Raw genomic sequence first — 11,706 nt, forward strand, 5'->3', positions numbered from 1 at the left:
AATCATCTTTTATCTTTTTTAACACTGACTCTGTTCTGGGGAGTTTCGGAACGCACTCTATTATTTATGTATGGTTAGTGTTCCTTACGCTAATAGCAACAAATATGAAAACATCAAACTAGTCAATCGTTCGTGACACACTTGCAAAAAGGCGAGTACTCAATCATACTCAATACTTAGTCATTACAAAGCGACAGAGTAATGAGTTATGAATTCAACAAAGTTTACTGATGCAACTGAATTTGAACGATTCCCGCTTGTCTACTTGGGTCAAAAGTAGTTTTAAAAATCACCACAAGCTGGCGCCACCTTCTAATGCTCTAAGGGTTTACTAGAGTAAATAATTTGCGCAATTTTTTTTGTAACACTCAAAATAAAAAAAAAAATTTTTAAATCGTTGCAAAAATTCGCTCGAATTTCTGTCATGTGAAATTTAAACGTTGAAAATACTCACCCATGCGAAAACCTCATTCCGCGATGTCGATGGAATCGTTAACAATAATATCATTTATTCCACTACGAGTTGTGTTCAACTTTTATTTATAGCATGAGTAAAGGAAAAAACAGACAGTACACAACCATCATCCATTTAAGAAACACGCGATAATTGTACGATAATTCGGTAATAATCACGCAAGTGGATATGAATATATCGGGGTTCGATTTACTTATAGAAATCGTGTTCCGATTCGTCCTTTTTGATGTTATTTTTATACCCTTTTTCGAAATCCTTTGCTAATACGATGTAGCGGTTTTCGCGAACTGCGTGCATCCCTGCCTCTTGGCATATCGCGTTTATGTCAGCACCCGAAATTCTGTCCGGTCGGGCTACGTAATCTTCTAAATCAACTTCCTCGCTTAAATTCATTTTTGTAGTTATCGTCGAAAACACAAGTCGCTTTTGACGCCGATCCGGCAGTGGAAATTCAATTTTTCGATCCAATCGGCCAGGTCGCAGAAGTGCAGGATCAAGAGTATCAGCCCTGAAAACGAAAAAAATAATGTTACCAGAATGACTATAATTACAATAACTTCACAGAAATGCTGAAGAAATATACCTGTTAGTTGCCATAATGACCTTCACGTTAGTAGTCTGATCAAATCCGTCCATCTGATTCAAGAGCTCTAGAAGAATACGCTGAACTTCACGATCAGCCCCAGTCTGAGCATCAAATCGCTTAGTCGCGATAGCATCAATTTCATCAACGAAAATTATGGCTGGTGAATTCTCTTTAGCTAGACGAAACACGTCTCTCACCATCCTTGGTCCTTCCCCAAGATACTTCTGCACGAATTCCGAGCCGACGACGCGTATAAATGCGGCTAATTCACGGTTACAAGAGAAAAAATTCACGAGATATAGTTGTGAGCTTGGAATCGACTAGCCGTGATTAGAAAATAGTTAAGTAAGATTACCGGTAGTGTGCCTAGCAACGGCTTTGGCGAGCATAGTTTTTCCACAGCCTGGTGGACCATACATCAGCACTCCCCTTGGCGGGTCAATTCCAATTTGTTTGTACAGCTCGAAGTGAGTCAGAGGCAGCTCTACAGCTTCCCTGATCTCCTGTTTCTGCATATCCATTCCTCCTATGTCACTGTATTGGATGTCTGGCTTCTCATCTGTGAAGAAACGTTCAGTTATCAGCACATTTCACTTTGTTATCACAATAGTCGAACAGCAGACGCAACGAGTCAATCACTCTTGAAATTTGCTGAACTGCGGCTCATGAAATATTTGGAAAACTGTTAGGATTCGTAAAATATTTAATACAATTGAATGAATTTGTATTTACCAGGTTGTAGCATAGATATACTGGAGTCAGCCTCAGGAGGCAGAACATCAACAAGAGCATTACTATGCTTGTGGAGAGCTACGCTCGCTGAAGGTTTCAATAGCTCACGGTCTATGGTCGAAAGTATGCGAACGTAATAATTGGAGCCAGTCGTTGATCCAACAATACCAGTATTTTGATCTACAGCCTCTAAGAACTGGCCAATTACTAACGGAACACTCTGTATACGTTTCACCTCTTCCTGGGCATGTAAATACTCCTTTTTCAAATTACGTTGTTCATCTTTTATATACTCTTCCTGCACCTCAAGAAATTCTAGCATACGCTGCAATTTCTACAAAACAAGATAAAAATTCCACTTTAATTTCCATCCTTGAAGTATGTAATAACAAATAGCAAGAAGCTTGATTTTCTTCTAAAGAGTAAAGTTATTCACCTTGTATTTAGTGTAGAGGTCCTCTACATCCAGCTCATCACCCGCTCCTGAATAATGACCAATGGGTGGTTTTGAATCGACCTCTCCGACGTCCTAAAACAATTATAATGTTGTTGTTCAATTTTGTTATTCAATAAGTATAATTCGCAGAGTATTTGTAGCAAATTTCGAGGATCTTTGCAAGAGAGTAAGTTTAGAGGCAGCTCCAAGCGAAATATTAACGTTCAATGAGGTTATGGCAGTTTTGACAATTTCCATTGTACGGCATTTGAAGCAGGATTTCAGGGAACAATTTTAATGCAAAACCTCCACATCTCCATGAAATCCGTTACCTTGTCGGGCAAAACGATCCCAATTTCTTCCATTCTATCAAAACGACTGCTCCTTGACAATTCGTGTCACTTGTTACCACAAAGGGGCCGATGACTATGATGTTTCAGGCGCTGACTGCATGGAATAGAGAATTATCTATGCTCACTAAGCCGTGATGCTCACACGTACGCGTATCGTTATAGCGCCACCTGGCGAATTTAGCACGCGATACTTGTTGGTTATGAAGAACTTCGTTTACCGGCGTGGTCAGTTACTTGGTTGATAATACGTGAAACTGCTGATACCCCCAGACTCTGCCAAACCTGTTACGAAAAATAAGTGAAAATAACCCATGGCTGTGAGTCTGAATGGTGATTGGAGCACAGGTCAATGCACGTGATATACGCGTAGATTGTTTGAAGTTTGAACGGCAGTTTGTGTAACGAGTTTTTCGGCGTGCATACCTGGAGTGCGTCGAAAGTTAAATAACCGTAGTTTTCTGACTGTTATAAGTGGATATAATTGTGCCGAGTGTGATATTTGAGACAGTTACCATGATGAAGTCCTCGTAAGTCTGTTTTATCATTTCCAGAATCGTCAAAGTTTAAATAACGCCTGACATAGGTTATTTTGACAGATCTCACTCATGGCATTATCTGTATGATCCGTATCTTCAGCCCTGACTTATTGATATTCAGACTTCGTACAAATAATTCTGATAACGCCTCACATATCCTCACCATTTATCACGTAAACCATTCAAATATTTCAGTCGCCCTAAGCCTCCAACCTCTGCGAGGAAACCTACAACTAGGCCAAGAGCTTACAACTTGACAAGTCGGGACCCGGTTCAGGTGTATTGTCGATTAAGACCGATGCAATATGAGTCTGATACATCTTGCATGAAGGTGATATCCCCCACAACTATAGTGATAACATCGCCAGAGTCAGCTGCGAATTTCAGGAACGGAAATTACAAGGAAATTCAAACTACGTTCAATCAAGTATTTGTCCCAGATGTTGGGCAACGAGAAGTATTCAATACTGTGGCTCTTCCACTTATTGAAAATCTTGTAAAAGGCAAAAACAGTCTATTATTTACCTATGGAGTCACTGGTAGCGGCAAGACTTACACAATGACTGGGGAACCTCAGAATGGGGGAATAATGCCACGCTGTTTGGATGTCATATTTAATAGCATCGCCAACTTTCAAGCCAAGAAGTTTATCTTCAAACCCGACAAGCTCAATGGCTTTGATGTACAGAGCGAAACAGATGCTATGCTTGATCGGCAGAATGAGCTCCATGCTGGCTTTATGACTCCTCGTCCTGGAAAATTGGGTCGGAAGTAAGAGTGATTAATTTCTGAAAATTTTTATTAAAGTTTTTGTGAATGTTTAATAACACAGATTTTTTTCCATTGTTTTAGTCGAAAAGGTGACAGCGATAGTGACAGCAATCCAATGATTGTGAGGGAAGCGGACGAGTCACAAGTTCTGCCAGTTGAACATGATAATGTTTACGCAGTTTTTGTCACTTACGTTGAAATATATAACAATAGTGTTTACGATCTGCTTGATGACGAGGATGTTAGGGTCAAGTAAGCACTTGCTGTTCATTCCCATTGTCAAAAATGTTTTTTTAAATACTAACAAAAGACGAATTTCTAACTTAATATCGTATACGTTTACCTTGTACATTTTAAGAATCGCCTAAAATTCAAGAAGTTTGTGCCAACTATTATTTTTGTTCATAATTAGATCTCTGCAGAGTAAAATCGTACGAGAAGATGGAAACAAAAATATGTATGTTCATGCAGTTACTGAGGTTGAAGTTAAAAGTGCTGAAGAAGCATTTGAGGTATTTCAACGTGGGCAACGGCGACGCCGGGTTGCTCACACAGCTCTGAACGCAGAATCTAGTAGATCACACAGCGTCTTCACAATTAGATTAGTACAGGTAATTATCGAGCTCATTCATTATTCCTGGACCATTCTAATAGCTCAATCTTTTACCCAGGCACCACTAGACTGTCAAGGTGAACAAGTAATACAAGATAAAAGAGTGATCTGTATCAGTCAGCTTTCCCTGGTTGATCTTGCCGGAAGTGAGCGTACAAATCGAACTAAAAATACAGGTCAAAGACTGAGAGAAGCGGGTGAGTTGTATTTAACTACTGATAGTGATTACAATGAGTTTTCAAATTTTTAAAATTCATCAGCTGATGTTTGCCAATTTCTCAAACATTTAGGAAACATAAATAATTCTCTGATGACACTTCGTTCATGCCTGGAAATATTGAGAGAAAATCAAACTCAGGGAACAAATAAAATGGTTCCTTACAGAGATTCTAAGCTCACGCACCTGTTCAAAAATTATTTCGATGGTGAAGGACAAGTCCGAATGATAGTCTGTGTTAATCCCAGAGCAGACGACTACGATGAGACAATTGTACGTTTGTTGCAACATGTATCCAATATGTATCTCCATTCTTCACGATCCATTTCGTGGTCATTTAAATATTTCTATGTTTTCTTCTGATGCATGGAACAGCAAGTAATGAAGTTTGCCGAAATGACCCAAGAGGTACAAGTCACCCGACCTACAGCCACGAAATTGGACCTCGGGTTTACACCTGGTCGGAGACAAGCCAACAAGGTAAACTGCACAGATTTCATATTAATAATATTGGTGGCTATAAATCGTACTGATAATTGAGAATGATGATGACATTTCGAAAAAATTCTTAGATATTCAAAGAAGCTAAAAGTAGACTGGAGAAAGAGAGGCGACTTGATACTGGTGATCTAGAAGTTGATCTAGGACTAGTGTACAGGTATTATGATTCGTCAATTTTTATGGCTCTCCAGATATGCCCATCTACTCACTTCGTCATTTTTTAATCATCCATACTCTATCACTTCAGCTTGGGAGGTCCGTTCCCAGAATTGGAAATAAATAGTCCACTCAATGATCAGATAATCACTACTCTCATGCAATTCTTGGAGCAGCGCATCAACAAAAGAAATATCTTACGATCAGATCTAGAACAAAAACGTAAGTTTGGTCTTACCACCATGTTGACTGTCACGTACATATTAACTATTGTCACTTCATTTCAGAAACGGACTTCAGAAAAATGCTACTAACGTTGGAGCAGGAAAATATGACTCTAAAAGTTGAAAATGCTTCTGCCAGAGCTTTCAATGAGCAGGAGAAAAAGAAGGTAATCGCTTCGTACAGTTCAGTCCATGTTTTACACCAAGCAGAATATATCTTCAATTAAGCTTGTTCTCCTGATAGGTTTCAGCTCTAGAAGGTCATATTTGTAAAACAGAGGCACAGATAGACAGTTTACTCCGTAAATTGAACAGTGCCAATGACACAATACGAACGTTGCAGCAAGAAGTGAGTTGAACTTCGAGGTTCAAATATATTTTGTATTACACGATATTCAAATTCTACTTATTTCATCATACTTGAATATCTGTTCTACTTCTAGCTAAAAGACAGAGACATGGTACTAAACCAACGAATAATAGATAAGCAAAGAGTAAAGCAAAAATACAACAGCAAAATGCAGGCGGAAACTGAGAAAATGTCTCGAGAATTGGATATAAAACTGCGACAACAGCGGCAACATTTACAGGTAAATGATTTCGCGACATCTATGTACAATTGTCAAGAAGAAATTTATCCATCTTTGGAACCCGTATTTTTCCAGAATCAAATGAAAGAAAAAGAGGACAAACTGCGCCTTGTAAAGCAAATTTTGGTAGATGAAACAAGTGGTACTTCGCTAGGAATTCCTGTTAAAGATGCCGTACCGCAGACTCCTAGTGATGCTGGTGAAGCTGCAACAGCAAGATCTGGAAATACTCACGTATCTCGAAAGGTATGGCATGAAAAGATATTGAAAGTAAAAATCGAACAACACATTTCATGTATAGTCTGCCATTTTCTCGCAGGATAAAGTGCCAGTGGCAAATCTTAGACACAGACGATCACAGAGCGCTGACAGATGGGTTGACCATAGACCTGGAGCTTTAGTTCCTGTTGGCACTGTTCTTCAGCCTTTGATGAATCGTCGTCGCAGTATTACTCGGCTAACTGATCCAAAAGCCATCACTGAAGGAGCATCCCGATATTGTCTTGTAGCCCAAGAACATGATACCGATGGAGAGCTAGAAACTAAACTATACAAGGTGCGTTATGAATGTTGGAAATTAGTAGTTCTATATTTTACTCAATTTGATCGTACTTCATTCCCAAATACTTCAATATATATTTTTACAGGGTGACATTGTTCCAACGAGCGGTGGTGGTGCTCAAGTAGTATTCAACGACGTTGAGTGTTTGAAGCAGATGTCTCCTACAGCAAGGAGAAAGCGTAGCGGAGCACCAAATTCCCAAGTTAATGGGCACACAGATTCTTCCGAACATTGTTCTACAGCCGTAGAAGCTCACACAAAAAGGCCTCGAATGTAGAATGTTGTTATCTTGTCTCTCTCCTATTATTAATCCATTAACATATATGAAGACTATTCTGTTAATTTAACTGCAAAATTATGACATTCCAGAAGTCATCTCGCATAACAAACTCGCACACCCAGACAACCCACTCTTTGACCTCTACTTATTTTAATTCTTTTTATAATCATAACATTGAAATTTAAGTTAGTAGTTTGATTTTTTCACTTAGTTTGTTCTGTACTTCTTGAATCGTCATTTGCAAATTTATGTTACTGGTACGAATCAGTAGCTGTTAGTAGAAAATAGAAATAGTATAGTTTTAAGCTGCTATTCAATAATGGCTCAAGAAAAAAAAAAAATTAACACGAAATTGACTTTTATTTTAGTTGTATTCGCATACTAATTATCGAGTTAGTAGTATCATTTCATTTTCCAATACGTTTAGAATAATTTTATAAAGCTATGAAGAATTTAAGTTCAACATAATGAGATTGATACATTTGGATGGAAGTTTTGTCACACATGGCAACAGAAGTGTGTTCATTCTATACTTCAACTGATGTAGTATTACCTATTAATAAATGCAACTTTAAACACTTTTTGTAGAACGTTTCAGCTCCTTCATTTTAATTACGACTTGCACATCATACCAGTATCTTATTGTAAATTAAATACTAGTTATAAAGTTGAAGCAGTTTTATAGAACCACTGCACGAACAGAAATCGTTTCAGATTAAGTTGATATATTTGAGTTTTATTCTAGGATCTTTAGGAAATTATGATTTATCGATACAAGTAAATATTTTCGCGGACTCAAAATAAATAAATTAATCTCTGAGTATATTAAAAGTCTTACATAGTTTTCTTCCATTTTTTTCAGTGATTCAAGACACTAAATGCGCCTTTGACATTCTTAATACCAATGTACCATCAAATCGTTTTCTATAATTTATCATCAACCAGTGACGCTCTAAAATTGTTTTTCATTGAATTTATGCATGGTTTGAAAATGGCAAGGACAATCTCTACTCCGCTAGTTGCATTGATTGAGCACTCTCTTTACAAACCAGAGTAACATAGTAACTATATTTAACAACACGTTTTACGAGGTACTAAATAAATACTAATTCTTGATAAAAATTTTTGCCATAAATTCGACTAATGAAGTGTACGGTGAATTGCATCCGTATTTATGAGAAAAGCTAATTGTCGCATTCAATTACGATAATAAAAAATGTTTTTTTTTTCATAATATACATAGATTTTTGGTGCACGATTTTAACTGACAAGAATTTGAATAAATAGCTTTTTCATACACATATAAATTGGTAAAACATGGTTTAAGTTAGATTTATTACATCCAGAAAAAAGAATACCTGTGAAGAATATTGGTGAAAAGCTTAAGGTTATGAATGACGTCCTAACAATAAAACGTCAATTCACATCCATTCTGCCTGTTCTCAAGTGGAAATTTATAAATTCATGTATCAAGTATGGATTTTGTAAAAATGCTGCACTTGGCTCTGTCTTTCGTTTTTCTTGCATCCGATACATTTTACAAATGCAAAGATAATATACATCTATCTACAAAAAATGAAATCACTTATTATTTGTAAAATAATCATCAGTACTATGCTGTTTGCATCTCCTGCAATTTTTTACATGACGGTGTATCAATGTTTTGCGCTCGCCGGAGTAACTCTCTATCAGCAAAATTCTGTGCTTTCCATATCATTGTTTCTTCTGAAAAAAAGACATCGGAATAAAAATCCATTACTCTGATCAGTTTTCATGAATTCACAGTCATAAAACGTGAATACTCACTGTAGTTCTTCTCTCGATAACAGGCTTGTCTGAGATTATTCATATATTCTTCCTCAACAGATATTTCTAATCTCCGTAGACTGCCTTGATACTCGCTATGGAAATTTTCTTTCACGTAATAAGGTACTTTCAAACTTTGGGTTGTCCGTTTAATGGAATATTTACTGTATACGGGAAAAAGAAAATATATTATTCATAAACCATGTAAATCGTGCATAACAGATAATAATATAAATAATAATAATAATATTAAGGTATTTGCTTTTGGGACATATTTTTGCACACCGACCGTATTACAAAAAAAATATAAACAACATTCTCGTAAATTCCCCATAATCTGATTTTCTTATTTAATCACACTACTTACGCGTTCGAGTGCAAACTGTACACTGGATCAGAAATAAAGAAGCTGCTCATCATTGACAGAACGATTAAAAGTAGTATAGGCAACATTTGAAGGAATGCCGTGTAACCGTTTGCTTGCTGAAATGATGATAATAATTTTACATTATTGATGTTTGTAGAAACAGTAGCAGAAATAATTTTTACAAATAGTACTGTACCTGCGCATGGGTATGTTGCGCTTGAGCATCAGTTTGCCGAGCCCACCGCCCCCCACCTCGCCTGACATAGACATTTTGTTGTGGTAAACCACCACCGAAGAACATGTTGAAAAGTTCTTCAGCAGTAATGTCAGCTAAAACGGAAAATCCGATGTTATTGCTTAGTGCGAAATTCATGGCACCTCTCAGAATATGAGAATTTTGGTCCTTGTGAAGTATTAACAAAATATGCACGAGAAAGCTGTTACCTTCGAAACCACGAGTGTAATTGTAGTGAGTATGGGTTTGCCGACTGTGTGCGTTCTGTAACCTTTCTTCCTCAGAGCCATATAGATCATATTGTTTCCTTTTTTCAGGATCTGTAAGGACTGCGACAGCGTTACCAATTGCTGTAAATGTCATAAAAAAGAATTCATTTTTTAGTTAGAAATTAACAAACATTATGCAGGTGTATAAATTGTTTTTATAAGATATGTACCATAATGTTCTGAACATGAATCAAGTTTTTTCGTGCTGGATATGAGTTAAAGAATTCGTACTTGACTTATACGTGAAGCTTACCTTTAAAAGCCTCGGCAGCCCCAGGAGCTTTATTTTTGTCAGGGTGTAACTGGAGGGCTAATTTTTTATAGGCCTTTTTAATATCTCCGTCTGTTGCATCTTTAGTTACACCAAGAATTTCGTAGTAATCTTTACATTTCTTGATTCTATAAGTTTCACAACAAAAATAAGGATACTGACAATGTTATCAATTTATACAATACTGTATTCTGCCGTCAGTGAAGTTTAGTTTGTTTTTCTGGATTCTTGAATACTTCCATGATAAAAAAAATTGGTCTGAATGTGTGAAATGAAAATGTGGAACTGTATACTTTTTGACAGCATCTATTTGGTCCTTGCTGAAGTCATTGCTATTCTGATGAGACTGGCTGCCATCCTTGGAGGCAGTTTGACGCTTCCTAAGATCAGGTTCGCCTTCAGATTTTTGATTTTGCTTTGAATTCATTGATAGCTTCACTAACAGATCTGTGACAGTAAGAAAATTAAAGTTAGTCACGTTTTTCTTTTTGACACTTAGTTATGAGATCGGAGAAAACCAATAATATGATTAAACAGGTTAACTTTTGTATGATGGTGGTAGAGAAATAAAATTAAATACTAAACAGGTGATATAAATCGACTGTTTAAAAGATAAAAATGTATGCGAAGTTAACAACGACGGTCGTTTTTTTCAGTGCGCAGTTACGTAAATTCCGAGTAATGAATGTAGTCAAATATCGACGGAAAATAATGTCGCGTGGTATAAGATAATTGATTAATGTATTGCGCAGGTAACCCGCACTAAACCACGTACCCTCAGCTTTTTTCGTTGGAAAGAGCCTCTGAGCTTTTTGTATGAATTTCTCGGCCTTGTCACATTTTCCCTCGATAATAAACTGCTCGGCAAACTCTAGGCATCGTTCCGCCTCGTCTTTGTTGCTGTCCATTATTGTTTCCACAGAAAACCAACCGAATGCTCGAGTTTAATCGTGACAGGGCGGAAAGTAAATAAAACCACAGTCACCTAGTTAATAATTTTTCATCACGGTCAATTCCTACACGTTTACGTCACCGCCTACGTCAATATCGCCCCGGACCTTGCAAAACTCTAGAGAGTAGAGTCGTTGGTCGTTGCTCTGCACATGCTCTGCAATCTGCGTAAATACATACGCTTACCAAAGAGGATTCAGCGTGCGTTCCGAAATATGCTACAAATTACGAATAGTCAGAAAGCAGTCCGTAGTATTCCGCATAAGTCCGTGATTCCGCAGCATGAAAGGGATTCGCAGAGAGCTCTTTGGGTCTTTGGATTCAGGCTCTCAAATGGCTCTCAAGAACCTTCAAAACAAATCTCGTACTATTTTAAATAAAAATTGTTATTATTGACGTAGATAATTATTTACATTTGATCACTCTGCATATTATATAAATCTTCAGTTAACGTTAGGGGACAATTTCTGCAATAGGGAAAAATACGACAAACACAATGATTAGCCAAATCAGGAAGAAATGATTCAGCAAAGAATAAGTAGAATTCTGTGGGAAACAGCTAGCAAACTGGAAAAAAGAGCAGTTCGCTTGAGATAAAATAAAGACAAATACAATCGGAATATAGAAGAGATCAGGAAAATAAAAATTAGGTTCTTTTTTTAAACGGAAGAGAAATGATAAATACATATGAATATTTACATTTCGTGAAACAGAAAAGTATAATGATATACATTATCTCGTACAACGGGAAAGTAGGATTAGTACACACATAGTA

At 37.0% G+C, this 11,706-nt stretch overlaps 3 protein-coding genes across 4 annotated transcripts; 1 reads left to right on the plus strand and 2 right to left on the minus strand.

Moving 5' to 3' along the window:
• Positions 1-523: 523 nt before the first annotated feature.
• Positions 524-2,718, minus strand: LOC124416763 (26S proteasome regulatory subunit 6B). Its single transcript, XM_046898080.1, has 6 exons — positions 2,562-2,718; positions 2,230-2,322; positions 1,794-2,127; positions 1,417-1,620; positions 1,059-1,323; positions 524-983 (listed from the first exon to the last, which is right to left on the minus strand). Exons 1-6 carry the CDS (start codon positions 2,592-2,594, stop codon positions 665-667), a joined length of 1,248 nt encoding a protein of 415 aa, XP_046754036.1. The 5' UTR covers positions 2,595-2,718; the 3' UTR covers positions 524-664.
• Positions 2,719-2,880: 162 nt separating this feature from the next.
• LOC124416647 (kinesin-like protein KIF23) lies at positions 2,881-8,593 on the plus strand. 2 transcript variants are annotated; one of them, XM_046897915.1, is made up of 15 exons: positions 2,883-3,109; positions 3,314-3,889; positions 3,971-4,141; positions 4,302-4,500; positions 4,561-4,699; positions 4,793-4,992; positions 5,095-5,199; positions 5,292-5,377; positions 5,468-5,598; positions 5,664-5,767; positions 5,845-5,949; positions 6,044-6,190; positions 6,266-6,436; positions 6,510-6,746; positions 6,838-8,593. In XM_046897915.1, exons 1-15 carry the CDS (start codon positions 3,096-3,098, stop codon positions 7,027-7,029), a joined length of 2,577 nt encoding a protein of 858 aa, XP_046753871.1. In that variant the 5' UTR covers positions 2,883-3,095; the 3' UTR covers positions 7,030-8,593. The 2 variants fall into 2 exon arrangements, with proteins under 2 accessions (XP_046753863.1, XP_046753871.1); XM_046897907.1 differs by having other exon boundaries at positions 2,881-3,109; positions 4,302-4,699.
• LOC124416800 (dnaJ homolog subfamily B member 12) lies at positions 7,374-11,036 on the minus strand. Its single transcript, XM_046898139.1, has 8 exons — positions 10,756-11,036; positions 10,274-10,427; positions 9,963-10,108; positions 9,650-9,790; positions 9,402-9,535; positions 9,206-9,321; positions 8,839-9,002; positions 7,374-8,757 (listed from the first exon to the last, which is right to left on the minus strand). Exons 1-8 carry the CDS (start codon positions 10,886-10,888, stop codon positions 8,645-8,647), a joined length of 1,101 nt encoding a protein of 366 aa, XP_046754095.1. The 5' UTR covers positions 10,889-11,036; the 3' UTR covers positions 7,374-8,644.
• Between the last annotated feature and the right edge of the window lie 670 nt (positions 11,037-11,706).

This window comes from Diprion similis, chromosome 1 (genome assembly GCF_021155765.1).
Source record: "Diprion similis isolate iyDipSimi1 chromosome 1, iyDipSimi1.1, whole genome shotgun sequence".
Classification (NCBI taxonomy): domain Eukaryota; kingdom Metazoa; phylum Arthropoda; class Insecta; order Hymenoptera; family Diprionidae; genus Diprion; species Diprion similis.

Excerpts from the sequence above, each read along its gene's own strand:
- LOC124416763 (XM_046898080.1), bottom strand. The coding sequence starts at position 2,594 with ATGGAAGAAATTGGGATCGTTTTGCCCGACAAG. Across the intron at positions 2,128-2,229 it reads ACCTCTACACTAAATACAAG|AAATTGCAGCGTATGCTAGA; the intron begins GTGAATAACTTT and ends CTTGTTTTGTAG. Across the intron at positions 1,324-1,416 it reads CGTTGCTAGGCACACTACCG|CCGCATTTATACGCGTCGTC; the intron begins GTAATCTTACTT and ends ACCGTGAATTAG.
- LOC124416647 (XM_046897907.1), top strand. Across the intron at positions 3,890-3,970 it reads CCTGGAAAATTGGGTCGGAA|TCGAAAAGGTGACAGCGATA; the intron begins GTAAGAGTGATT and ends CCATTGTTTTAG. Across the intron at positions 6,747-6,837 it reads TAGAAACTAAACTATACAAG|GGTGACATTGTTCCAACGAG; the intron begins GTGCGTTATGAA and ends ATATTTTTACAG.
- LOC124416800 (XM_046898139.1), bottom strand. The coding sequence starts at position 10,888 with ATGGACAGCAACAAAGACGAGGCGGAACGATGCCTAGAGTTTGCCGAG. Across the intron at positions 10,428-10,755 it reads TCCAACGAAAAAAGCTGAGG|ATCTGTTAGTGAAGCTATCA; the intron begins GTACGTGGTTTA and ends TTACTGTCACAG. Across the intron at positions 9,003-9,205 it reads TACAGTTTGCACTCGAACGC|TAAATATTCCATTAAACGGA; the intron begins GTAAGTAGTGTG and ends TCCCGTATACAG.